The sequence below is a fragment of the Metopolophium dirhodum genome, chromosome 9, assembly GCF_019925205.1.
Source record: "Metopolophium dirhodum isolate CAU chromosome 9, ASM1992520v1, whole genome shotgun sequence".
Lineage (NCBI taxonomy): Eukaryota > Metazoa > Arthropoda > Insecta > Hemiptera > Aphididae > Metopolophium > Metopolophium dirhodum.
Genome location: NC_083568.1, coordinates 9,273,914 through 9,299,106, shown reverse-complemented (window position 1 = coordinate 9,299,106; position 25,193 = coordinate 9,273,914). Strand labels below are relative to the sequence as shown.

The 25,193-nt window shown below is 28.4% G+C and overlaps 1 protein-coding gene and 1 long non-coding RNA gene across 4 annotated transcripts; one reads left to right on the top strand and one right to left on the bottom strand.

Moving 5' to 3' along the window:
- Window positions 1–4,551: 4,551 nt before the first annotated feature.
- LOC132952071 (kelch-like protein 2) lies at window positions 4,552–9,588 on the bottom strand. 3 transcript variants are annotated; one of them, XM_061024205.1, is made up of 11 exons: window positions 9,363–9,588; window positions 8,613–8,769; window positions 8,313–8,541; window positions 6,800–6,975; window positions 6,638–6,734; window positions 6,004–6,160; window positions 5,826–5,932; window positions 5,470–5,757; window positions 5,270–5,410; window positions 4,941–5,202; window positions 4,552–4,865 (listed from the first exon to the last, which is right to left on the bottom strand). In XM_061024205.1, the coding sequence occupies exons 2-11, from the start codon at window positions 8,762–8,764 to the stop codon at window positions 4,681–4,683; spliced, it is 1,794 nt and encodes a 597-aa protein (XP_060880188.1). In that variant the 5' UTR covers window positions 8,765–8,769; window positions 9,363–9,588; the 3' UTR covers window positions 4,552–4,680. The 3 variants fall into 3 exon arrangements, with proteins under 3 accessions (XP_060880188.1, XP_060880187.1, XP_060880186.1); XM_061024204.1 differs by having other exon boundaries at window positions 4,552–5,202; window positions 9,363–9,401; window positions 9,435–9,588; XM_061024203.1 differs by having other exon boundaries at window positions 4,552–5,202.
- Window positions 9,589–14,205: 4,617 nt separating this feature from the next.
- On the top strand, window positions 14,206–15,000 carry LOC132952997 (uncharacterized). The gene is made up of 3 exons (XR_009665543.1): window positions 14,206–14,423; window positions 14,510–14,764; window positions 14,833–15,000. It is a non-coding gene; the product is annotated as an uncharacterized LOC132952997 (long non-coding RNA).
- Window positions 15,001–25,193: the final 10,193 nt, after the last annotated feature.

Genomic DNA, 25,193 nt, shown 5'->3' with positions numbered 1-25,193 from the left:
CCATCTGATTCTCCGGAACAGTATTATAAAATATCAACATTTTTACCTTTTTTGGATCATTTTATTTGTCAATTTACAAGATAGATTTACTAACCATCATCATGTAATAGCTAAACTACAATCACTTATTCAAGATTTTCAAGAGGTAGCGCTTTTTTATAAAGATATTTTACCTAACTATGAAACATTTGACGCAAAAATTAAAATATGGCCAGCTAAATGGAAAAATGTATCTGGTAGAGACCGTCAGACTACATCATTGACTACTTTGTCTGCAATGTCTTATGATTTTTTCCCAAACATTCAGTCTTTTGACAATATTATGGTCACATTACCTATTACAACTGCTACTGCTGAACGGTCATTCTCAACTCTACGGAGACTTAAAACCAGGGCCTAAAATTAAGATATTTTGCTACTTCATACCTAATTCTATACTAAAATATTATAAAATAATGAACATAGGCCTAGTAGTGCACATACCACATATAACTCCATTGCTTAATTGTTTTTGTTATTTATTAATAATTAGTTATAATAAATACAATCTAAGACAATCTTCTATAAAAGTCCTTGATACCTATATGACTAGGCATTTTAAAATTAAAAACTACATAGCTTGAGTTAATGTACCTACTTATTATATAATAAGCCACCCAGAATATGGTGTATTATTTGTAATGTTAAGGATTTTAAACGAATACAATATGCTAATTAGTAATTTTCAATAATCAATGTTGAATATTAATCAAATAAAAAATTATAAAAGCCGAAAATAGTACTGTACACTTTTAAATTTGCTACTACACACAATTTTAGGCCCTGCTTACAACATACTTACGAAACAATATAGGAGAAACGAGACTTACTGGATTGGCCTTACTAAACATATATCGAAACGTTGATTTAAATGTGAAAGAAATTATCGATAGATTTGCTATGTTACCACAAAAATGGGATTTTATACTTTAGTTTGTATTTTTTTTTTAGATTCTGAGCGAAGCGATGAATGTATTGATTTTACAATGATGTGTTTTTTTTTTATTTTTTTTTTTTTTATGTGTCTGTCATCACCTTTTGGCTTTTAGGACAGTAAAAGTGCTTGGATTTTCTTCAACAGTAACTTTTCTGATTGGAAAGTGAATCTGGTTGGTAATTTGGGAGGTTAAAAGTAAAAATTTCCCAGTAGTTTTCAAAAGCACCGTGAAAAACAAAAGAAAAATTAAGGAAAAACAAGAATTTTTAAGCAAAATCTGTTTTCGAGAAAATCGATTTTGGTTTTTGGTGTAACTAAAACAAATGAATGTATATACATCAAAATTTCACTGGTTGTTTATATTTACATTTTCTATACACGATAACATTTTTAAAATATTTTGATTTGTTTTGAACTGTTTAGGAACATTTTCAGTTTCCAATTTGATTAGTATTTTTTCCTATGGATGTCAATTAAACTTTATTTGTTGGGTAAAAGAGCTTGAAAATTTAATACAAGGCTCCTACTATATTGTTACAATGATATTTGAAAAATATTAAAAATCCTTAGTCACGGTTTTTATTTATAAGCATTTAAAGTTCAAATCTTGACAAAATACGGAAAAATCACGAAAGTTAGCAAATTATTTTTAGTTGAGAATTCATAAAATTTTTCTTTTTAAATCTAAGATTTGAAAATGTAATACAAGATTATCCATTTTTTTTTTTGATAAAGATTTGTCTACCTTTATCAAAAAAAAAATGTCTACAAGAAAGTTAAATTAAATTTTTATGAGCGTTTGAAATTCATATTTTTACAACATTTGATATTCACTCGATTTTACATGCAACGATGTTCTTATTTTGTTGTAATTAAAAAATGTATGACTGTAGATACTTGAAAATTTCACTGAATGTTTATATTAGCATTTCCTATACACGATAAAATTTTGAAAATAATTTGACTATCTTTTTGAACTGTTTACGGACATTGTCAGTTAAAAATGTATAAAATGTTCAACTTTTATAGATAAGGATTGAAAATTGAAAACAAGGCTCTAAGTAAATAGGTTATATATAAATTACTTTATTCACAATAATAGCATCAAATATACTTGGTAATATCATAGGCTGACTGACCGTTTTCGCTCAGAATCGTTTTTCTTATACAATGATATTATATCATTGAATTCAAATTTAACACCATCCATTACAATGACCCACTTGTAACCTACTGTACACCAGAGCGACATCCACTTACCCACCTTTTTTTTAATATAAAATATATAAATTGTTTAATTTTTTTCTTCTAACTACTTAAAAGTTTAATATACCTAGGTAATTGTATGTGCATATAATAATCAAATATATTTCTGTTACGTTCGTAATACATATTATTTAAAGTTGTATTTATTATTATTACTATTATTATTTCTAATATTCCTATTTCCTAAATATACTTACTTCTGAACACTGAACAAATGATATACATAAAGTTTGAATATTTAGCATAAGAATTGTCACATTAAAAATAATGAGTAAGTAGGAAGAAATTTTATTATGTTGCTGTACAATTTGTAAATAATATTTTCTGCAATTTAGGGGCATTTGTGTGTGGAATGCATGCTATCGCGTACCTTGCTCATATATAAATATAGAATCTTCAGCAAAAACAGCTGCAGATTGAAGTAAGATAATCGGCCTATTGCTATTTTTGTTATTTGTCGAGTTAAAAAAATATTTTCCCTATGGCTTAAATAGGTTATATACTTGAAATTTTAGTCAGTATAAAATGTACGCTTAATCTGAGTGTAAATAAAAGTGTACAATATTTGGCAAGTAAATTGTAGGTATCTTACTAAATAATATCATGTGTATTTTTATAAGCCATTAGCTTCTGATATTAAGTCAATGATTAAAAACCTGAGGTACATTTAACATAATACGCACACCGTATATAATATAAATTATTTCAGTCTTTTTTTCGATGGATGTTTACCGAATTTTGTTATACTCATCAGTACATCACCTTTTCGTAAAAAATCTGGTCGGCGCACGGTATAGGCAATTTAGGGGCATTTGTGTGTGAAATGCATAGTATCGCGTACCTACAAGTTACCTAGAATTACTTAGAATAACACAATATTTTACCTCCATAAGAAAATAATCTATGAATCATAAACTTGTTTTTGTTAATAAGTAACCATAACAACGAAAGTCTTACCCATAATCGGTCAGAAAAACGAAAACGTGTATCCCAACATTTTTTTATAATTTTAATGTTTACATTTTATTTATGTTAAAATGTTTACATTTTATTTATGTTAAAATGTATAAAAACATGGAAGCACAAGTAATTATCGAGTCATCTACTTGTGAGCCACAAATACTGTTAATGTATGTTATTACTAAAGCACGGATTTATATGCAATTGCATATTATTTTCCTTTTAATATTTTTGGATTTTTGTCAGTTATCTCCATGAATCATCATAATTTGAAATTAATGGTGAATTTTTTTTGCATATTTCTGCATATCTAAATAATATTGCATAATTTTGCATATTTTGGTAAAATTCAAAACTTATTACATATTGAAGCAAAAATTTTAAAAAAATTATAAAATAATATTTTGTCAAGTAGAAAAATTAAAAATATATTTTTTGGTCATAAAAAAACTGCAAACTCAAAATATGACTTTACATAAAAGCTTTTCAATAATTGACAAAACGAAAGAAAAAAATCATTCTATTCCTAGATCAAAAGGTGCAACATTTACAACAAAATTAAACAAGCTTTCCAATAAAAATAAAGGTCTGGAAATTCTATGAAAAATGAATGCAGTACTGCCAGTACTATTACTTATTAGATGAAAACGTTTAGCTCGAAAATCTTTATCAAGACCCGATAAGACTAAGTTGCTTCAAATATGCCCCAACAACTTCAGTTGACGTAGAACGTTGATACGTTCGTTCTCAGTCTTTAATAATATGTTAACCGATAAACGTCACAGCTTCACAGAAGAAAAATTCGAAATGCATATGATTATTCATTTTAATAATAAAACAATTTAAAAAAAACATTAAGTTGTTCAGAAAATTCCCTACATTTTTTTTTTTTATTAAGTAATTAATTATTATAATAAGTTATTTAATTTAAAAATTTTGAATAAAAAAAAAAATTCTTGCATTTTTGCATTTTTTTATGTTTTTTACTGCATATTATATGGCATATTTCAATACTTTTTAGTGCATAAATATCGGCGCTCTAGTTATTACTTATTTTATGTTATACACTATTCTGAAATAGTAATTATTATTGTATTAAGATATTAAAGACAAAATAAAAAATAAAGGAGTGCCATGTGTCGATAAAAACTTGTTTTTCAAATGAGAACATACTCTTTTTTACTTTAAATTATTTAGTGAAGGGCAACAATACTGCTGTCAACTATATAGTTTTACACTATTACCTATTCTGCAAATAAAAAAACCTTATTTCCACTAGAATATTTAAAGAAAATATGTGAATAATTTAATCAGAAGTTAACTGGGAGATAAAATAATAGTGGATTAAAATTATTTAAAACCATTTTATTCAAACATTCACAAAATCAAAAATGTATAAAGTACTTAACACATGGTTCATATATTATAAATTAATATGAATATAATATACAACAGCCAACAATAAGACGATGTAAAAGCTAATCAGCTCTCAAATGTGATGGCATATTAACGACTACTGCACCATTAATCATCTCTTCATTTGTTGGAAATGGTTCTATGGTCCAGGTATTGGTTTTGGGGTCATATATTTCTACAGAATCCAAAAACTTTACTCCACTAAATCCACCCATAACATACAACAAACCATTATATGTGACAACACCTATATTGAAAATACAATTTAAATCCAATAAGTTCATTGGAAGGATTTTCTTGAAAAAGTAATTCTTATAGTTACTTGGGCTGATTCGGCAATTGTGCATATTAGCAATAAAAGACCAAACTTTAGAAATTGGTGAATAGGCCTCAACACTATTAAGAAAATATGATCTATTATTTTCGTTATGTTCTCCACCAATAGCATACATTATTCCATCTAAGACTCCTACACCAACCCATCGGCGACTTGTAGACATTTGTGTGACTGATGTCCATATGTCAAGACTGGGATCATAACATTCAACGGATTTCAAAACAGATTGACGGTTATAACCTCCTACCTATAGAATTTAATTGAATTAAATGTAGGTATAACAAACTTAATATTTATTTTTAAAAAAATGTTACCACGTATATAAGATTATTTAGTACTCCTACACCGTGGTCCTCTCTTTCAGTAAACATAGGAGATATTAATCGCCATTCTTGAATACTTGCGTCAAACACTTCGACACTATTTGTAGGAGAACGATTAACAACTCCCCCAACCTAGCATTTAATAGAAATGTATATAGAAATGTTTTATGCAACATATTAGTATAACTTACAGCATATATACGATCATCTAAGACACAAACTTTGAAAAAAATTCGATCGACTAACAAGCTAACTGTTGGGGTCCATTGGAGTGATTGTGACGATAGATCAAGCATTTCCATTGGATATATATTTTGAGTAGTACTTATTGAAAAAATTAAATGTTCCTTTATTAATCCTATAGTACGTGAGCCACTATTTATTCTTATTGTTTTATGCATTAGTTTGGTTGCTGGGTCATACCAGCTTATATAATACTCATATATTGATGACATTGAATCCCAAATAGAAAGAAGAAACTAAAACAAAAATTAGATAAAATAATATTGTTTAGATAATTTGAAACCTGAAATCAAAATAATAATACTTTTTGCCCAGTTTGTCTAGGTGAATTACGAATTGTTTGAGGTATAGTAATGCGCCGATTATTCTTTAGGATATGGAAATTTAAAGCTTCAATTAAAAAATCTTTACCTAAACATATTATAATAATTATATAAGATTATAGATTTACAGTAAAAGTATAATGATGAAAAAAAACTTACATTTAGAACTATTTTTAATGAGAGGTTCCTCAAAAATTTTTATTGATAAATACTCTTGGGGTGCTAATGACAAACGAACATGTTCCATTAATTTAGGCAAAGTGTCACATCTACAATCTAAATCATTTTTCACCCAATTAATAACACATTCAAATATCTACAACAAATAAATATGATTAAATTAAAATTTAACTAAGACAAATTACATTAGCAAACTTTTTTTCCTTGGTGTAAATATGTACTTATTTAATAAGCTACAAAACAAAAATAAAATATTAATTATTAAAATATTTTAAGGGTATTGCCCACATTTGTTTATAAATAATGAACAATATTACATAATATAGTATTCATTTTAAGATCAAGGTTTGTAAAAAATACCATTATTAATTAAATAAGATTCTTTTTTTAAATTTGCATATTAAGTATAACCGCTTATTAACCATACTGTAGCAGTATAGCCTAGTAATCAGAAATCAAGCTGTAGATTAAAATACTTAATCTAATAAACAGCCAAATTAACATAATAACACATACTTTACATAATTTTTTAGGTATATCACCTACCAAAATACTGGACAAACACCCTCCTTCAATATTTAAATACAACAATTATGAATTTTAGTATGCATACTTTTTCTTCAAACGGAACGTTAATGTCATCACGGGAGATTAGATTAATCACTTGATCAGAAGACAAAAATAAAAATTCATCAGCTTCAACAACTTTTCTGAAAATCATGAACAACATATTCATACAATTCACTATAACAGTGTAAAATTTAATATAACTTACAAAAAATTTTTTTTTATGTATTCTTCAGAACTTGATGACAATTCCATACAGTTAAAAAAGTCAGCAAACTCTTTGATACCCAGACAATTTGAAGGATTCAGTTGTATTTGTAAAAATTCGGTACATACGCCTTTCACAAAGTCCAACTGTAAAAGATTAGCCGCTTGTAACAAAACCTAAACAAATTAACAATAATAATGAATTTAAATAATTTTGATTATAATATAAAATAACTAGGGTCAAGTTTTAAAAATTCTATGTAGTTGGAATGGAACATTTTTATTTTACCTAATAATTGCAACATTTGCAACTTTACATATTTTAATGAATGTTTTTTAAAGCGTAAATAAAAAAAAATATAACAAATCAAAATTTTATAAAAAAATTTTAATTTTTAGGAGATTAGAGAGAAATTATCAAAAAAAAATCTTTTAAAATAATTTTGTAGAAATTAATTGACATTTTCATCATTATGTGCATTTCTTTTTTAGATATGTCAAGTACTGCTAAATAATTTAGTCTTCTTTATGTCATTACAATAATTGTTTTTAATCGACTTAAAGAGAATGAACTGTTTCTGCACTGCAGAAATTTGTTGTACATCATAACACTGGTAAAGTTATACACAAATAAATTAACGTTTTAAACTAACATTTTCTATTACTAAATCATTAAATAAGTTTAATTTCTTTGTACCATCTCCGATTAAAGTTAACCGGAGTTCAATCGGCCAAATTTGCCCAGTTAAATATGTATTATCGTCTGATTAAGCGTTATTGAAGTATAACTGTAGACGGTACTGTAGGAGCTTAATGTTTTACATTTAGAGACTTGTGTAGATGACATTTCTTTATTTAGTAACACAGCTAAAACATTAACAGATGAAGAAACAATAAAGGTAGCTAAGTTGCTAAGTAATATAATATTTTAAATCAGTGAAGTAGCCAGATAGTCACTGGGGGCACATACATAAATATAAAAAAAAATATTTGGCTACCTACAGCAATGTATTACGGTTTGCAATTACATCATTTAGAAATCATATGTAGGTATTTATTATAAATAAATATTTATACATTTTAGATGAAATCATAAATAATTAATAATTGGTATTAAATGTTGTGTAAACTGTACAGTATGTAGTGAGTAAGTATAGGAAACCTCAAAGAGGGATGTGGGGGGCAAGGCCCCCCACTATTATATATGTCATTCAGTGCCTCATCCCCTCCTTTTAGCAATTCCTAAATACGCCGCTGCTACCTTCAATTAAATAATTGAATTCAAATTTAACACATCCATTACAGTGACCCACACGACTCCTAAAGCATACAGCAGACCCCAGTGCCACCTTTCCACTGTTTTTTTTTTTTTTTTATATTTGTATTACCTATGGTAGGTTTACAGTACACAACACATAAAAATCCATATTGTGTTGCAGTTTTGTCACCTTATCCTTTTATTTGACACATAGCGTATGGCTATCAAAAATTAAATAAATATATTATATACATACCATTACATTTTGTTCGGTAACCATGATTTTGCCAGTGTAAATATAATCAATCAAGAGCTGTAAAATGTTAGAGTCAAACTCTCTTAAATGTACAAAATCTTTATCCCCTTCGGAAAAACTGGTAAACATGGCATGGAAATATGGACTAGCTGATACTAAAACAACTTTATGTACACTCACTATTATACCGTCATCTGTTTCTAACTTCATATCACAGAACACTTCTTCTCTAAAAACATAAAACACGTTATTATTATTTATTTTGATAGCAGCTAAAATTACATACTCAAAACGTCATACCTCCGTAAACATTGTAGGACTTCAAATAAACTGTGAGTATGACAGCTGTTTACATATATTTTAGGATCACATCCGATGGGTTTTAGAACTTGCTTTTGGCCATTTGTCCATGGTATAACATGTCTTACGGATCCCATCTCTTTTACAGACATAACGCCTTTAAAAAAATATTATAAAAATATAGATAGTTTATATTATTTATGTGAATAACTACTAAATTTAAGGAGTAAGGACAGATAAAATTATTCCTATATAGTATATATTATATACATATCAATATCAGGGGCAACTTCAGTTCTTTGCCTAGGGGGGATATTTTTTGGTATGTTTACATACTCAAGTAGTCAAGTTATATTAAAATATAAAGTTGCATGGCCACAGGCTACTTTATTTGTGTATTGCTCATTATTTGATAACTAGTAACTATCCACCAAGACAACGATAACTTATGTTTCTGGGATGACGTAAAAACAACAACTTGGCGTATATATATTATACATAACAATGAATTAGTCACATTTTAATACATATACTTAAAAATGTTGATAATCCGAAATTTATAGATTAACTAAATTTTAGTTTAATAAACTGTAATTAATTAGTAGATAGAATACACCGTTTTTGGTGGATAAATACATGTGTACAGTTTTATGGAAGGTAGCATACACGAGTACACGACTACACGAGTACTTTAAAATATGATCAAATATAATATACTAATATACATATTAATACTACGTATGTATTTACCTATTTTGTTTTGTAGTTAACTTCAGTTAGTATTAGGTTTATGGTTTATGTAGGTATCTATACCCGCGATATAATATAATATTATTAAATAATACACTGTGGTTTATTGTTTATACTCTATAAAGACAACACAACGACAACACTGAACGCAAGATCAAATTTTCTATCACTTGCGTGACGCGAAGGAGACAATTCAGGTAAAATGATTATAGAATGCCGAGCCGTCGCCGACCATAACTGATTTGTAATCACTAATCAGTAATATTCTGTTGCGTCTAGGGACGTTACGATACTATCGATATGAATAAGTATCGAAACTTTTTTTCGATATTTGAGTATTAATTGTTCTATGGTATTATTTATTCGATATTTTCATTTCGATATTTACTCAGTATCAGTAGAAAATACTTGTATCGAATCGGCTTTTTTACGATATAATAATTAATTATAATTATGTTAAACCAGTGGCGTAATGTGTGTAAAAGTATCATTTTGGCCCCTCCAAATAATCCACATTTAAAAAGTATTCTTAACAAGACTGTTAACATAATATTATAATATTAAAATATTTTTTCTCTCAAATTACTTTATATAAGTTTATATTTATTTTAGGTTTCTCTTGTTGAATATTATTATGTTTACTTAGGTATTGTCAGTGTTACTGTTATTGCAATAATCGCATTATTCGTGACTATTATTATCCGTGATTTGTGAACACATTATCTTGAAATCGCGATTATGACTACAGGAACGGCCGAACGGGAGGTTAATTTTTTTGCTTGACACTTATGACTTATCCACAATAAATTAGTATTAGGTACAAATAGAGGTATTTTAAAAAAAAAATTAATATTGTTACAAGATCTTGCCCAAATAAGTTTTTTTTCAAAATAATTTTTGCCCCTTAAATTTATAACAAAATCACAAACTGAGGTCACATGAACTCTTGAAATTGTGACTGAGAAAAACCGAAAAATATATGTTTGTACTAAAAAATTAAATTCATTCGATATTTACTTGTATCGATATTTGTTATCGATATTAACAAACGATTAATATAATGAGTACAAGTATCGATTCTATATTTCGATATGACATCACTAGTTGCGTCACAGCTCGGCTGTCTAATCGTATAACACAGTAAGTGCAATTTACTAAATTGTTCAGGAGAAGGAGATTAATGGAGTTGCTCTGCATTTCATGTAGATGGCGTTTATTTGTATGCAATTATTATATTAAGTTACCAAAGAGCTTTGAAATACAAAATTTATCAATATTTCACCTCATCTAATTATAGACCTTGTTTAAACTCAAAGAATGTGTTATATAATTTAGTTGCTGTATTTAAAATCCACCAAAAAAAAAATAAAAACACAGTAAGTGATCTTACTGTGTTTATAATTTGATAACTGAATTTCTGATTTATCGGAAAAACAAGTAAAACACAGCAAGAACAACTGTTTTTAATTTTGTTATAAAATTATACATTTTCAATAAATAGGTAAGCATACACAGTAAGCAATTACAGGTCACTATAACATAATATTTTATAATACCATTTAAATAAATAAAAAATTTCAATAAAAATTATCTTTATTTTTATTACAATTAATGTAAGTAACAAATTTTAACAAACTAAATTACTAATGAATTGGATAAACCATAATCTTCATCATGTAACAAATCTGTTACATTATTTGATTCTGGTAAATCTTGCCAAAAATATCTTCTATTTTCTGGCATCAGTGGTACAAGAGTTTTTATAATTTCTTTTTTCTTACTACTGTTTATACCTCGTTGACTATCTTCATGAGTTGGTAGACAATTGATATTCCTCAATGTACTTTTTTTCAAAAAGTCAAGTTTAGTTAGATTATCATCAAAATCATTTTTGTACTCAAGACAATTTGATCCTTTGACAAAACGTACCATTACGACATTGATTAATTTAAAATTGAACAAAGGATCATCAATTTTCTTTGTTGTTCTTTTTTTATTATTCCATTGATAAAATGTCACAAGTTTTAATACATTCACTTTTGTTCGGGATTCAGCCACAGTGTCAGTAAGATCATCAAAGTCATAAATTTTACCTTTTTTCCTAATTTTAGACTCAATATTACCATGAATCCCATCAGCACTCATGTGTGTGTGACCCTTAGTCAAGTATTTAATTATAATTTCATTTGGTCCATCATTTTGGTTAACTGCAGTTACCAATGCTGAATACAATGTCCAATTCTTATTCTGAGCTGTACAATTGTCAGCCCATAATACAAACTTTTGCACATCTCTTTCTTTGTTAATAACTGTCATTATAGAATCAGTTATACATTCAGCTTTTCTACCACTAAGAGCTTCATGCCACAATACACAGTAGCTATTAAATGTACTTCCTTTTTTTATAGTAGCAAAAGTTTCATTAAAAACTACTAATCTACTAAGAAAGTAGGATGATTTAATATTGGGCATGTATGGAATAAGTATTACTTTTTGGAGATCCATGGAAAAATATCTTGTTGAACCTAACTCCTGTTCCTGTGAATCTATTTTATATTCAGCGTTAGCTTTGTTGGCTTTAATTTTGTGTAATACCAAAGTTGAATTTGATTCTGGATTACTTATATCCTGATTGAGGATTTCACAATCCTCACAATCATCAGCTTTAGGTTTGTTTAAAGATATATTTTGTTTTTTAATTGTTGATCTATATGTTTCTGAATCACAATAATTTGGGTACTTCTTTGTAAAATCATCAAACATAACTTTTATGGTGAGTTCACGAGGTAGATAGCGTATGTTAGGTGCATTATGCCTTCTATAATGAGTTACACAGGGATGATATGAGTTTATGTGGTCTATAATAACTTTTCTTTCAATTGCATCAATTCGTGGCCTACCACGGTTTTCTTTAATAAATTGTCCACACAAGCCCTTCTCCATAACAACCACCAATTCAGTGACAACAGAATCATTCGTATAGCCTAATGTTTGTAAAAATGTAGATTTGCATATTGCTATTTCAACTTTAAATTCTGGATGGGTAAGTGTGTATAATCTGCTTTTATTTTTTTTAAAACTATTATTTTCATCAACATTAACCTTCCTTCTTTTAATGGAGGCCAAATTAATGCATCTCGACATATATTTTCGTCGGTCAGTATAATTTAGTTTCCAAAATTCAGACCAAATAGAAACTTGATTTTCATGACTTAATAAATTACACTGCCTTTTACACTTACCAGTACATGTTTTTAGGATAAGAGGATGTTTATCCATTTGGTTTTGGTTTTTTATTTCTGACAATTTAATATTTTGAATGTGTTTTTCATTGCCTGTCATTCTACGTTTTCTCATCCCGGCAATTCCTCCTTCCACTGGAAAATCTTCATCAACATTAGGTACAAAGATATCTTGATGATCATTCAAACAATTTGGTGTTTCAATAAAATCTACAAGTGTAATATCCTATTGTTAGTTGAAAATACATTTATATCAACTATCAAGCATTGTTTACCTTCATTAGAATCCTGGCCAGTACAAGAAACGTCTAAAGTTTGAAATGGAGGGACATAATCAGGATCTTTAATTGAATCGTCACAATCTGAATGCATGTTTTCATGTTCATTTTCTTTTTCCAAATTCTCAAACAAATTGTTAGTATTAAATGAATTTGAATCATCTATTTCAATTAAAATGATTTGGGTACGAATTACAACATTTTGAACTAAAATAAAATATTATAATATAATTATTACCTAAATTACTAATTGAAGAAGTTGAATTATCAGTCACACGACTAGCAGAATCTGGTCTTAACGTCAACGAATATAATGAATATGTATGGTCTGCCATAATACATTTAATACTGATTACTATTATAATATCAAATATGTTTGTATTTAAATTTAAAACGTCCAACGACAAATAAATGTAGGTATACAAAACTGAAAACGTGTAGCAAATTTTCAACAATATTATGAGACGTGTTGTTACTCATTGTCTTATTTGTTCTTAATTTTAGTAGGCTAAATATAACTATATAATTAAATATTTTAAAATCAGTTATCAATTATGAAACACAGTATGTAACATTTAAAAGTATATACTGTGTTATTTAATCTGTAAGATAATTTACAAGAAAATAAGTTAACAATGATAAAACACAGCAAGTACACTAAACGTACCTACTGTGTTTTATAATTTGTTTTTAGATAAACGCATAAAAAAAAGTGGAGATACTTTATTTTATCTTAGTGGTTAACTGGATGTTAGTAACAAGAGTGGGTATAATAAACGCAGCACAACATTTCAAACAATCTAGGCCAATAAAACGTAATTTGATAAGAATGTCACTTACTGTGTTATACGATTAGACAGCCGAGCTGTGCGGCAGACTCGGTCTTAGAAGATATGGTCCGACAATTCCCACCCTCCCGCCAATTACAATATTTCCTCTTAATGAGGCAAAAACGGTTACCAAATTGCCGCAAAAGCGCTGCCGGTTAGACGTATTTTGAGATTAGGAACATAAGGCATTCGGGGTTATTTTTATGGACTAAATATGGACTTTTATCTTCTAAGACCGTGATCATAGGCGGATATTGGGGGGGACTTGGGGGGCTTAAGCCTCCCAGAACGTAGTCAAGCCCCCTCGGAAGGTTCTAGTATCTCTACTTCAATTACAACAAACAATATTGATACAATTGTAGAAAATAATCAAAATATAAAAAAAAAATATTGTTTTGTAAGAATTTATTTTCCACTGTTCCCCTTAATTACCGCTGATAAGACCGTTATGTTATCCTATCCTAGGAATGTGTTTAACACTTTAGAATCCCTATACATAAATTTTTCACATCCGTCAAAAAAATCAACATTTAATTGAGATTCAAACCAATCTGGGGATAAAACATAGGTCAGTGATTAGACTCAGTGACACTAGATGGAACTACCGCTATAGAAATATAGAGTGTGTTAAAGCAAGTTATAAAGCAATTATTCAAGCTTTAGAAGAAGAAATCGAAAATGAAGATGATAGAGGAGTAAACGAAGCAATTGGTATATTAATATATTATTATAATAACTAATAAGTAATAATTTATAAATTAATAAAAAGTAATGATAGTCCTTTTTTTTTGTTTTAGGAATATTAGCAAATTTAAAAAGTGGACCATTTATAGTTTATTTATTTATCTTACATAAAGTATTAATTCATATTAATATCGTTACCAACAAATTTCAAGAAAAAACTGCAACCTTAGGTCAATCTAAAAATATTATTCAAGGTGTGATGATGATTTTTTAAATTTTAAGAACAACAGAATATTTTTCTCAGCTTTGGTGTGAAATAGAAACCTTTGCTAAAGATCATGACATATCAATACAAACACCATCTAAAGGTGAGCCTTGATTATACATATATATTTATTTATAATTCTTAATTTTAAGTAAATATTTACTTAACTAGGATGTAAAAGAAAAAGACAAGAGCCAACAATTTTTAAAAATTTTGATGTCACTGCAACCACAAGTGCTGAACATAGTATCAATGAAACTAATGAAACCACTGAAGGTTATTTCAAAAAAAAATGCTTTCTTTCCTGTATTTGATGCTATCTTGGTAAATCTGGAAAAAAGGTTTTCTCCTGAGTCTCCAAATGGCTACAGCTGTTGATCAATTTTGTCAACTTAACTTTGAGGAAAGCGTTTTTTTTTTTGTAGATCATTATAAAGTAAGTATTCATTTATCGTTTATAAAAATAAATTTCTACTTACACTCTAGTTTTCTATTTTTAAAAGTAATCCTGTATTTTATATATTTTTTAGGATTTGATGTGTGTATCTAAAGATTTACTGAAGTCAGAAATGGCAGTGGTAAAGAATTGCATATTGCAGTCTACTGACGAAGAATATATATCTTTAAATGATGTAAAAAAGGTTTTAACAAAAAGTGTTTTCCCTAATTTATACAAATTATTTCAAGTTGCTATAACAAAACCAATAAGTTCCTCAACTTGTGAAAGGAGTTTTTCAGCAATGCGTCGAATCAAAACTTGGCTTCGAACTTCCATGTTGCAGGAGCGGTTCAACAACACATCAATATTGTATATTGAAAAAAACATAACTAAATATATTAATACCGATACTGTTATAGATATATTTGAAAAAAAAAATAGATTTATAACATTAAAATAAAAAACATATTTAATAGCTTTAAATATTTATTTATTTATGTTCATAAAACCTATACATATTTTGGGCCTCAGATAGAATAAAGTAGGAGAGCTACTAGCTTGCAGGTTGAAGTGTCTAATAATGTGTTAACGCTAATGAATATGGTAAAAATGTTAAGCCCCCCCACGGATATGATCAAATATCCGCCTATGACCGTGATTATAATATACAGTATATCCCAGAAGTCCCGTATCACCCTAAGTATCACCCTAGTATCTCCGTGGAAAATCAATATATTTAATTGCAGTTTTTTTTACAGTAATAACTAATAAGTATGGAAATTCTGATTGAATGGCATGATATTCGATTTTTTTTTTTCAAAAATGCTAATAATTATCAAAAGTTTTTTTTAGACAAATAATTTTTTTTTAATTTCTAAGATAACCATTTTGTTGATTGTATTTTTTAAAACAGTTAAAAAAAAGAATATTAAAATTTAATGAAAATTTCCCAAGCTTGAGCTCTAGCTAGGTAATTATTATTTTGAATTTCTAAGAATAATAGTTTTGTTACCAACAGCATTAGCAAAATACAATTCGTATGCTTTAATCAGAAATTGGAACGGTAACATTATGACAATCTTATCTAATTATTAGTGAGAACTTTCAGTTATAAGATTAAAAACTTAAATTTGTAATAACTGATATTTTGTATGTCAAAATTTATAATAATTCCAAAAAAAATAATTGTTTTTTCATTTTAATAATAAAATATCTAAGATAAAGGTTATGGACCATTCGTAATTTTAGGTTCACTTCATGATAATTAAAATGCTTAAAAATAGGTAACCAGTTTCACTATTCAATTATTATGAATTTTGGCATACAAAATGTCAGTTATTAGAAATTTAAGTTTTCAATCTTATAACTGAAAGGTTTCACTAATAATTAGATAATATTGTCATAAAAAATATCCGCGTTCAAATTTAAATAAGAGGTCGATATATATACCAGCCATTATGGACATCGTTAACAAAATAAAATTTTCAACAACATCAAGTACGAATGAATTAAAACGAGATTACACAGCTAGGGTACACAATTTTTACCAGGAATTGACTTTCGTCGATTTGACCATGCAGGTCGCGCGGGCGGCGGCGCGTCTATTACAGTCCCTCAACTATGGACGATGTTCCAGAACTGGAACGGTTGTGATGATTGAAGACAGGAGCCTCTGCAGAGCCTCCCTTCACAAGTCGTAAGATGTTCTATTTTTGTTAAGAGCGTAGCATTCCCTATCAATTTTTCGTCAAAACGTCGGACAAAAATTAAGATACTTATAATTGTATAGGATTTAAAAAAATTAATAGTATATGTATTGTGTGGCAAGGGCGGGGGGAAGTGAGCTATTTCAGTCGTGGGCAAGACTGAAATTGCCTTCCCGCACGAGCCACACATACTATTTTTTGTCACGCCTGTGCGTTCATTGATCGCGCCACAACGGCAAAGGAAATTCAGGCTAGGATCTATGCAACAACCAGACTATTCTACGAAAACAATATTTCATGAGAGAAACGATTTGGTTTTATTTATTTTAAGCGTTATGCATGGAGGTTATAATATGAATATTATACGATGTAACCAAAAGTTTATGTTTTGTAAAGACCGTGGTATAGATTTCAATAAAAATAATTATTATTATATTGAAATAAAATAAGAATAAAAAAATATGTAATCAAGGCAACGGCAATGCATTATGCGGGGATCTATGCAACAACCAAATTATTATACGAAAACAATTTCGTGAAAGAAAAATGTTTGCGCGTCATGCAAGGAGGTTATAATATGAATATAAGATGTAACCAAAAGTTTATGTTTTATGAGTACCATAGTATAGATTTTAGTGTCTGCTTGTGCAGAGGATACGCGTGATATCTGAGCTCAGTACTTTTGGGGATTTCCATTTTACCGCCCGGTACTTTTGGAGATTTCCACTTTATCGCCCGGTACTTTTGGGGATTTCCACTTTACCGCCCGGTACTTTTGGAGATTTCCACTTTATCGCCCGGTACTTTTGGGGATTTCCACTTTACCGACGGACAAACGTTGCTTTCCAACGCTTCAACTGTCATCGAAAACTAAACTTTCAGTGCAGGCGTGGCAAAAAAATATTTGAATTGTTCAACGAGTCTATTTCACATTGGTCGGAGCGTATATTTAGTAGGTATTTTTAAATTTTTTAAATATATTTAATATTGAAAATTGACAAATTTATAACATTTAAAGTTTATTATCGTCAAGTATTATATTAAAAATCGAAAAAGTGCTCAGACCGATGAAATCCAATTTTCAATCAGAAATCACCCCCAATGCTGAAATCGAAGCATGCATTTTTCTACTTTAAAACGCCGTGTACCTACACATACAAAAAACACACATAATAATTATGTATTACATTACAATTATTGTAAAATTACAATACGCATCGATCGGAGCGATCAGAATCTAAAAGTCAAAAGACTTCATCTATAAACGTATAAAACGAGTTTTATTTCAATTTATTTAAATTTAAGTTTTATTTCAATTTATTTCAATCCTCGTTAAAATATTATACCTTTGCGTACCTAAGTATAGTAACTATTATATTAGGGATGGCAAATAGAATTTGGCCTACGTGTCAATTTATGACACAATTAAAAAAAAAATTCAGCCGTGCCACTAATTAATTTTGTTAACACAGATAATTTTTTCAAATTATAAATAATGTAGAAAAAATTATTAAAAAAATCAACTTTTATTGATTGTTAGAAACTTGGAAACATTTTACTTCATATTGCTTGAAAGATTTTTTATGTCTGGTTAATATGTTTGCAAGGTTTATAAATATGTATAGACACATGAAAAAATGAAAGTCTTTCGGGTGCCATTTATTTTCCATCACTGAACCATAGTAGACTATAGTTGGGATACCAATTATAATAATAGTAATAATAAATTATGATGCTTGAAAAAATAAACGGACCCGAAATCCAGCCGATGCTGGCCGATTAATATTATGATGGAGTACTCATAACATGAACCCAGCTCATCCGTCTACAAGCATATCTATGCTTATTGGATGAGCTTGCAAACCTACTATAATTTGTTTGAATATATTGTTTTATCTTGTTTGTTTGCTAAATAAATATTATTATTATTATTATTATTATTATTATTACTCGCTAGTTAGTAATAAATAATGACTAATAAAGTAATAAACGATGTTGTATTTTAAATTTTCTGTGACAGCCTAGGACGAAACTCAGAATCGGCTCATTTGCAATTCTGATTACCTATACGCACACTAATATACCTACACCTGCACCGAAAATGGCCGAGTCATATAATAACAAAACAACCCGCCAAAGCGAAACTACCAGTATTATGGACATGATTGACAAAATTATCAACAACCTCGAGTAGGTACGGAGAAAATGTGGAAACGAGACTACAGTCAGAATAGACAATTTTGAAAATCGTCTCCGTCGCGGGAGAGTAATACTAAAACCGTATAGGTAGGTATGCGTATTTTGCTGTTGCTCCCGAAGGGTCCTCGACCCTAGGAAAAATATCCCCATGCTATAATTACTTACTCACAACTATATAGGTACATCAATACATGAAAATGATAGAGCAATTATTTTTTAAACGCTAATTAGTATAATTAGTACTAATTAATATTTAATTACAAATATATACTTATAGTGCATAATATGTTTTATTGGTACAACTTATCATTAAAAAAATGTATATACATAATATATATAGTAAATAATTTTCAAACATTAACAGTTATATTTTATTTTATATTACGAATTACGATAATATTATGACGTTATTGTATAATTCTGTAAAACTTAAATCCCCGAAATAAAATATTACGTTTCTTATGATATTTCTACGATAATGTAATAGTGGGGGGGGGGGGGGTTATAAGTAGGCTTAGGGACTTCTAGCATTTGCATACTTTTGTTAATTATTGTTAAAAATAGCAGAGTGCGAAATAAATTAATTTATCTGTGCCATGATATCAGATCTAAAATTTAAATGTACATATTTTTGCATATTTCATAGATTTTGCGGGAAAGTGCTTATCTTAAAATTGTTATGCTTATTTTGCATGTCTTGACAATTTTTTCAAACATCAAATTAAAAATTATAGATATATAAAAGTTAAGTGAATTAAAACACCGAACTATTAAGTTAAGTCAATAAGTTAAAATTAAGATTAACTTAACTTTTAACTCATTAACTCGTCAATTCCCAGCCTTACCAAATTCTGACTTCACTAGCTGTTGTTTTCAGCATGCAGGTTAACTACATACGTTGAAACAAGATAAAATTTAAAAAAGGGTTTCCGGTAAAACAGAAATATACTACTAATTTCACCATCATTCTTAACTCGTTAAAATACGTAAAAAAAAAATAAATAAAATTTGTTATTTGCACTGTGCGCAACACTAATGTACAGTGTTGTCGTTGGGTATGCGTGCAAACGTAAAATCGCAAACTTTGGAAGGATAAAACTTTCAAAATAATGATTTCCGCAATTTTTTTTGCACCATCGTTCTTAACTTGTTGAAACACATTTGTTTCAAAAAAAAAAAAAATTTTAAAAACTAAAGTGAATTTATGCCAAATATATTATAATATTGTAGGCCTACTAAATTGTGTAGAATTTTAAAGCAAAATTTAATAAATTTGTGTATATATTAGTTTTAGGATTTTTGATAAATTATAGTACCTATTTGGCTATTTCCAGCTACCACACACCACTGTGCTTGAAAATGTATTATTAATTTTATTAGTATGTATGTGTAATTATTACACATATTTATTTTATTTATTTAGTATTTAGTATTTATAGTATTTTGTGTAAAAAAATTTCCATCCCCTCCTAAGATAAATTTCTAATTACGTGACTGACCATCTACCCCACACATAAAATTAAGTATATTTATATATTATAATTTATAACCATATTATATACGAATAAAAGTATAATACTTTTGAAATTACCAAACCAAAATATTTGTTCTAACCTATATATGTTAGTATCGTAATTAGTAATTTCTAATTACTAATTACCTACCAATATGCAGGTGGAGTCAATGTTTAAAATTTTAAATGCTTTTTTCTGACACATCGATCGGCTAAAATTAAAAACCGTTTTAATCACATTGGTGCTTTTATGTTAACAATCACGTGTGTAGTACACGCGTATACGTCATATTATATTATGCAGTCCAGTGTTTTGTATACGTCATTATGGTTTAGCAATGTTTCATAATGGAAAAAACGGTGTGTAATTTTTTTATAAATCATCATTGTAATAGACCTTGATAAAATATTTTTCGAACAAAGTGTGTCTTGTCCGGTCGTGTTATGCCCACCTACGAACTCGTTCGTGCATTTATGAAGCACATATATAGCTGGTATGCTGTATCTAGTATATTGTATAAAACATATTAATATTATACCTATATAGAAACTAAAAAGATAATATAGATCGCCGGTGAATTTCAAATGAACGTAACACGAAATTATGCAACGCTGTATAAGGATAAAATATGATCTAATATATTACTGCATATGATAATAATTATTTATTTATAGCCAACGCGTTGCAATGGTTCACCGCACGAGAACTCTGGAATTGAACTTTACGTTTTATTAGCTGGCGGGCACTTTAACAAATGTCACGTGTCACAGACCACAGTGTCTGTATAAAATAAACACTTTGTCTAAATATTAGCATTATGCTAGAAGTCGTTCAATTGGTATCTGAATAACTAAGAGAAAGTCGCCAATTTCCGTTACGACTATCCCAATATATATCGTGTTCTACTCGTTTTCACCCTATAGCCTATAGGTTTCTATATCGATGGTTAACATGTAAGTAAATTTTAGTAGATATTAGTACCTTATACCTATACGATACGTCGATACCTATAATATGTACCTGAGTGGGAAAATGTATAAACTGGCCCCGTGGTTACCTTTTTTGCTGCAAACTCGGCCCGGAAATAGAAGATAGTAAAGCAAAGGTCGGTTGTAAATTTCAATTTCATTTTTAAAATTCAAAAACAAAAAAAAATTTTTTAGAAATAATACACTTATAAAATATTAAAATAAAGAAATATCGGTGGTTAAATAAAACATGGCTTTTTACTTAAAAAAATTAATTATACTTATATTATTACACTATACAATAGTACAATTTTACTTATATTTTTTGCACTGAATACTCAAACGAAATCCAGCACTGAAATATATTACCAACATTTTTACACAATTTTACATTCATATAATGATAATTTCATACTATGAATAATAATATGAAAATGAAAATAAACAAAATAATTTTTGGAGAATAATTAGATAGAATCGCCTCTTCGTGGTCCTCTCTGGGTAATGCTAAATTGTTCTCAAAAATATTATTAGAAAATTATAAAATAGATATAAAAAGATCTATTGGCATAATATTTTTGTTCCGGACGAACTTATACTTTTTAATTAGAACCAGTATAAAATATTATATTTTCTTTGAACTACAATTTGATATTATATTGTAATTATTATAAAGTGGTTCTTGCCTATTTCAGCGTATACCTATACGTATTATTTCTCAATGTTTACTATGCGTTGGTTTCAAATGTAATTTACCTGTTCAATATTTTTAATGAAAATTTGTTGTGAATGCTTAAAAATCTGTAAATTGTTTAGTTTAAAAATAGATGATTTAGACATTTCTAGTTTCTATATTTATCGATTTTAATACTGCTTCAACATTAGTTAATTAATAGAGTTATGTTTTCATTATATTTATAATCTTACTAATTTTCGAAAACTTATTACAAAAAGATTGTCTGTTACAAATGAAAAGTATCATTATAATGTTGCAGAAAACAGAGTACTTTATGTCTTAACTCAACCACGAATATAACTTATTTATTTTATTTATCATGTGACTACGAATATAAATCAAATCGGTTGTCAAAGTTCCTCGTCGGTCGTAGGTGTCTGAGATGAATTTTGTTAAATTTTATAACATTAACGATCATATTATTATATACCTATAAAAAAAAAATATATATATTCACTATCTACTACTCAGACTAAAACTATAATAATTGTAATAACGAAAGTCCTATATTCGTTAACAACTATAATACTGCTGTAATAATTGTATAACAAAAGAAAACCAATCTGTTTTCGTGAAATCGTAAACACCCAAGCACTTATATAGAACATAAAAATGATTTCAATTCATGCGTTAAATAAATCGTTGATAAGACACACAAATCTGCAAATTAGATTGTCCTCAACACGATTCTGAACAAACTGTAATTATTATATTATAAAATATCACAAAGGCATTCGAATTGATACATATAAGTATGCAACGTATATTATAATCGTAAATTGTTATACTTTCAATTCATATAATTTTTTCGCCTTGAAACAATTTACTATTAAACATAGATAGATAACGTAACTAAATGTTAGTTTTAGTAAACAATAAAATATCTATAACCTTTTATTAATTTATTCCTTGATTTTATATAGTCAGAACACTATTCGGAGTTCGGACTCAATGATATTTATCTTGAAAATTCGAAGTTAATAAAAAGTGTAGACTATAGATTTTCTAGATATTGTGAAAATAATCGTCCGCTGTATATCATGTATATTTGTTCATTGCCGATAATTAGAATGGGCGAATTATCAAATATAATACTTGACAAATTACGGATAATATATTTTTATAAAATTTTCCCAATTTTTTCATTTTAAATATAAGTAATTTTTATTAGCTATTTCTGTTTTTGATATTAACTTGTAACTACGCACCTATAGTTTTTGATGACCTACGCTTAATTTTCTTTTACATACCATTATTATTTATTATACTTAGACGCGAGGCTGAATATACAAATGATACCTACCGGCTACCATACAAAATACTGTAGTTATTAATTCTAAAAAAAACACCATTAATTCTTTAATTTTCACATTGTAAATTCACACTATACATACTACTTACCTGCCTAATATAAATATAGGCAGTGCATACTTAATTACGATAATAAGTAATTACGTACAGTTTTTAATGATACCCTAGAAATTATGAAAGTCTGGTATCCGCCTGTAATAAATTCATCTTTTAATTTGAATGTCTAATCTAATCAGCTGTTGTGGCTTTAATTTACAATAACTATCCTAAACAACTTGAAAATATACTAAAAATGTTGCCGTTATAACGAGGTACTGTTTAAAATTTTACTCGTACGTTTTCCAGTTCCCCACTTACTAACTTTATGAAATGCATTTCAATATTGTATATAATATATAATATATTGTATTGCGTTGTGTTGACTCAAGTATAATATTACAAATAAATATGTATAGCGTAAGGTGTAACGTTCCTTATCGTATACAATTCTACTAATGGCATTAAGTGCTCGACTTGGGAGGAGAGGGGGAGTACGCAGGGGCGGAGTACCCAACTAATTTTTCAGAAATTTTGGCATACCCCTACTATTATTTTTAAGGGGGACGTAGGAGACGCTTCCCCATTCTGCTTCTGTATATTTATCAAAATGTGTGAGATACCATCATAATTTGTCTTATGGATTATTTCATTACCGCAGATCTATAAATTAGTTAATATTAACTAATTATTACTAAACTATTAATTAATTTACTTTTATTATCCGTTTGAGTTTGTTTATTATTTATAACTGTAATATATATAATATAATAGGTACCTACATACAGTAATTACCTATATGTATCGTTTTTTAATTGATTATTTATAATTATTTTTTATAATATGATTTAAAAAGGGTTATAAGGGGGTGTGGGGGCATTGAGCCCGGAGGGCTACAATAACGTTTAACAAGAGATGGGGACGCTCTTTTTTTAAAAGTAAACAGAGTCCCCTTACTTTAATTTTGCCAAGGCGAGCACTGAATTTGATGTTAATATAATTTAAAAGTATGACACTTGTGTAATTATAATATAGGGATACTAGAATAATCTCATTATCATTAATTCGTTATTTTATCAAAATCAATCTCGGGAAGCAGACGATGAACAATTCAATAACATTAGGTATTATTATTCCGTGAGAAATCGCTGCAATATATATGTTGTACAGTATATTATATACATGGAACGAGTGTAACAACGTCACTATTTAAGTACTCAGCTGTCACTGGGTATCATAATATGTTATTATTATTATTATTATTATTATTATTATACACTTCCTGCGTAGGTATAGCTTCTGGTAAGGATGAACGGTTCAACCGCGATGTAATAAATTCGGATGCGGATGCCATTGAAACACATAGTGATCTACCATCTAAACATGTATTTATGGCGTCCGTGCGGAAAAAAAACGTACCAACTACATATAGCTATGGTTACGTAACGACCACCTGATGAATATAATATAAAATCGTCGTGAAGGCAAGTGTGAACAACCGACCGTCATACCTATATTAGGATTGCGCGCAAGTATATCATCAAAATATAATATAATAAACAATAATAACTGTATAATATACTAAAGGTAATCTATTGAGTACGACCAATACGAATCGTTGTC

Coding starts and splice junctions, on each gene's coding strand:
- LOC132952071 (XM_061024203.1), bottom strand. CDS start 8,764: ATGTCTGTAAAAGAGATGGGATCCGTAAGACATGTTATACCATGGACA. Junction 8,542..8,612: donor GTCCTACAATGTTTACGGAG/GTATGACGTTTT, acceptor TTATGTTTTTAG/AGAAGAAGTGTTCTGTGATA. Junction 6,976..8,312: donor TTACCGAACAAAATGTAATG/GTATGTATATAA, acceptor TAATTTGTTTAG/GTTTTGTTACAAGCGGCTAA.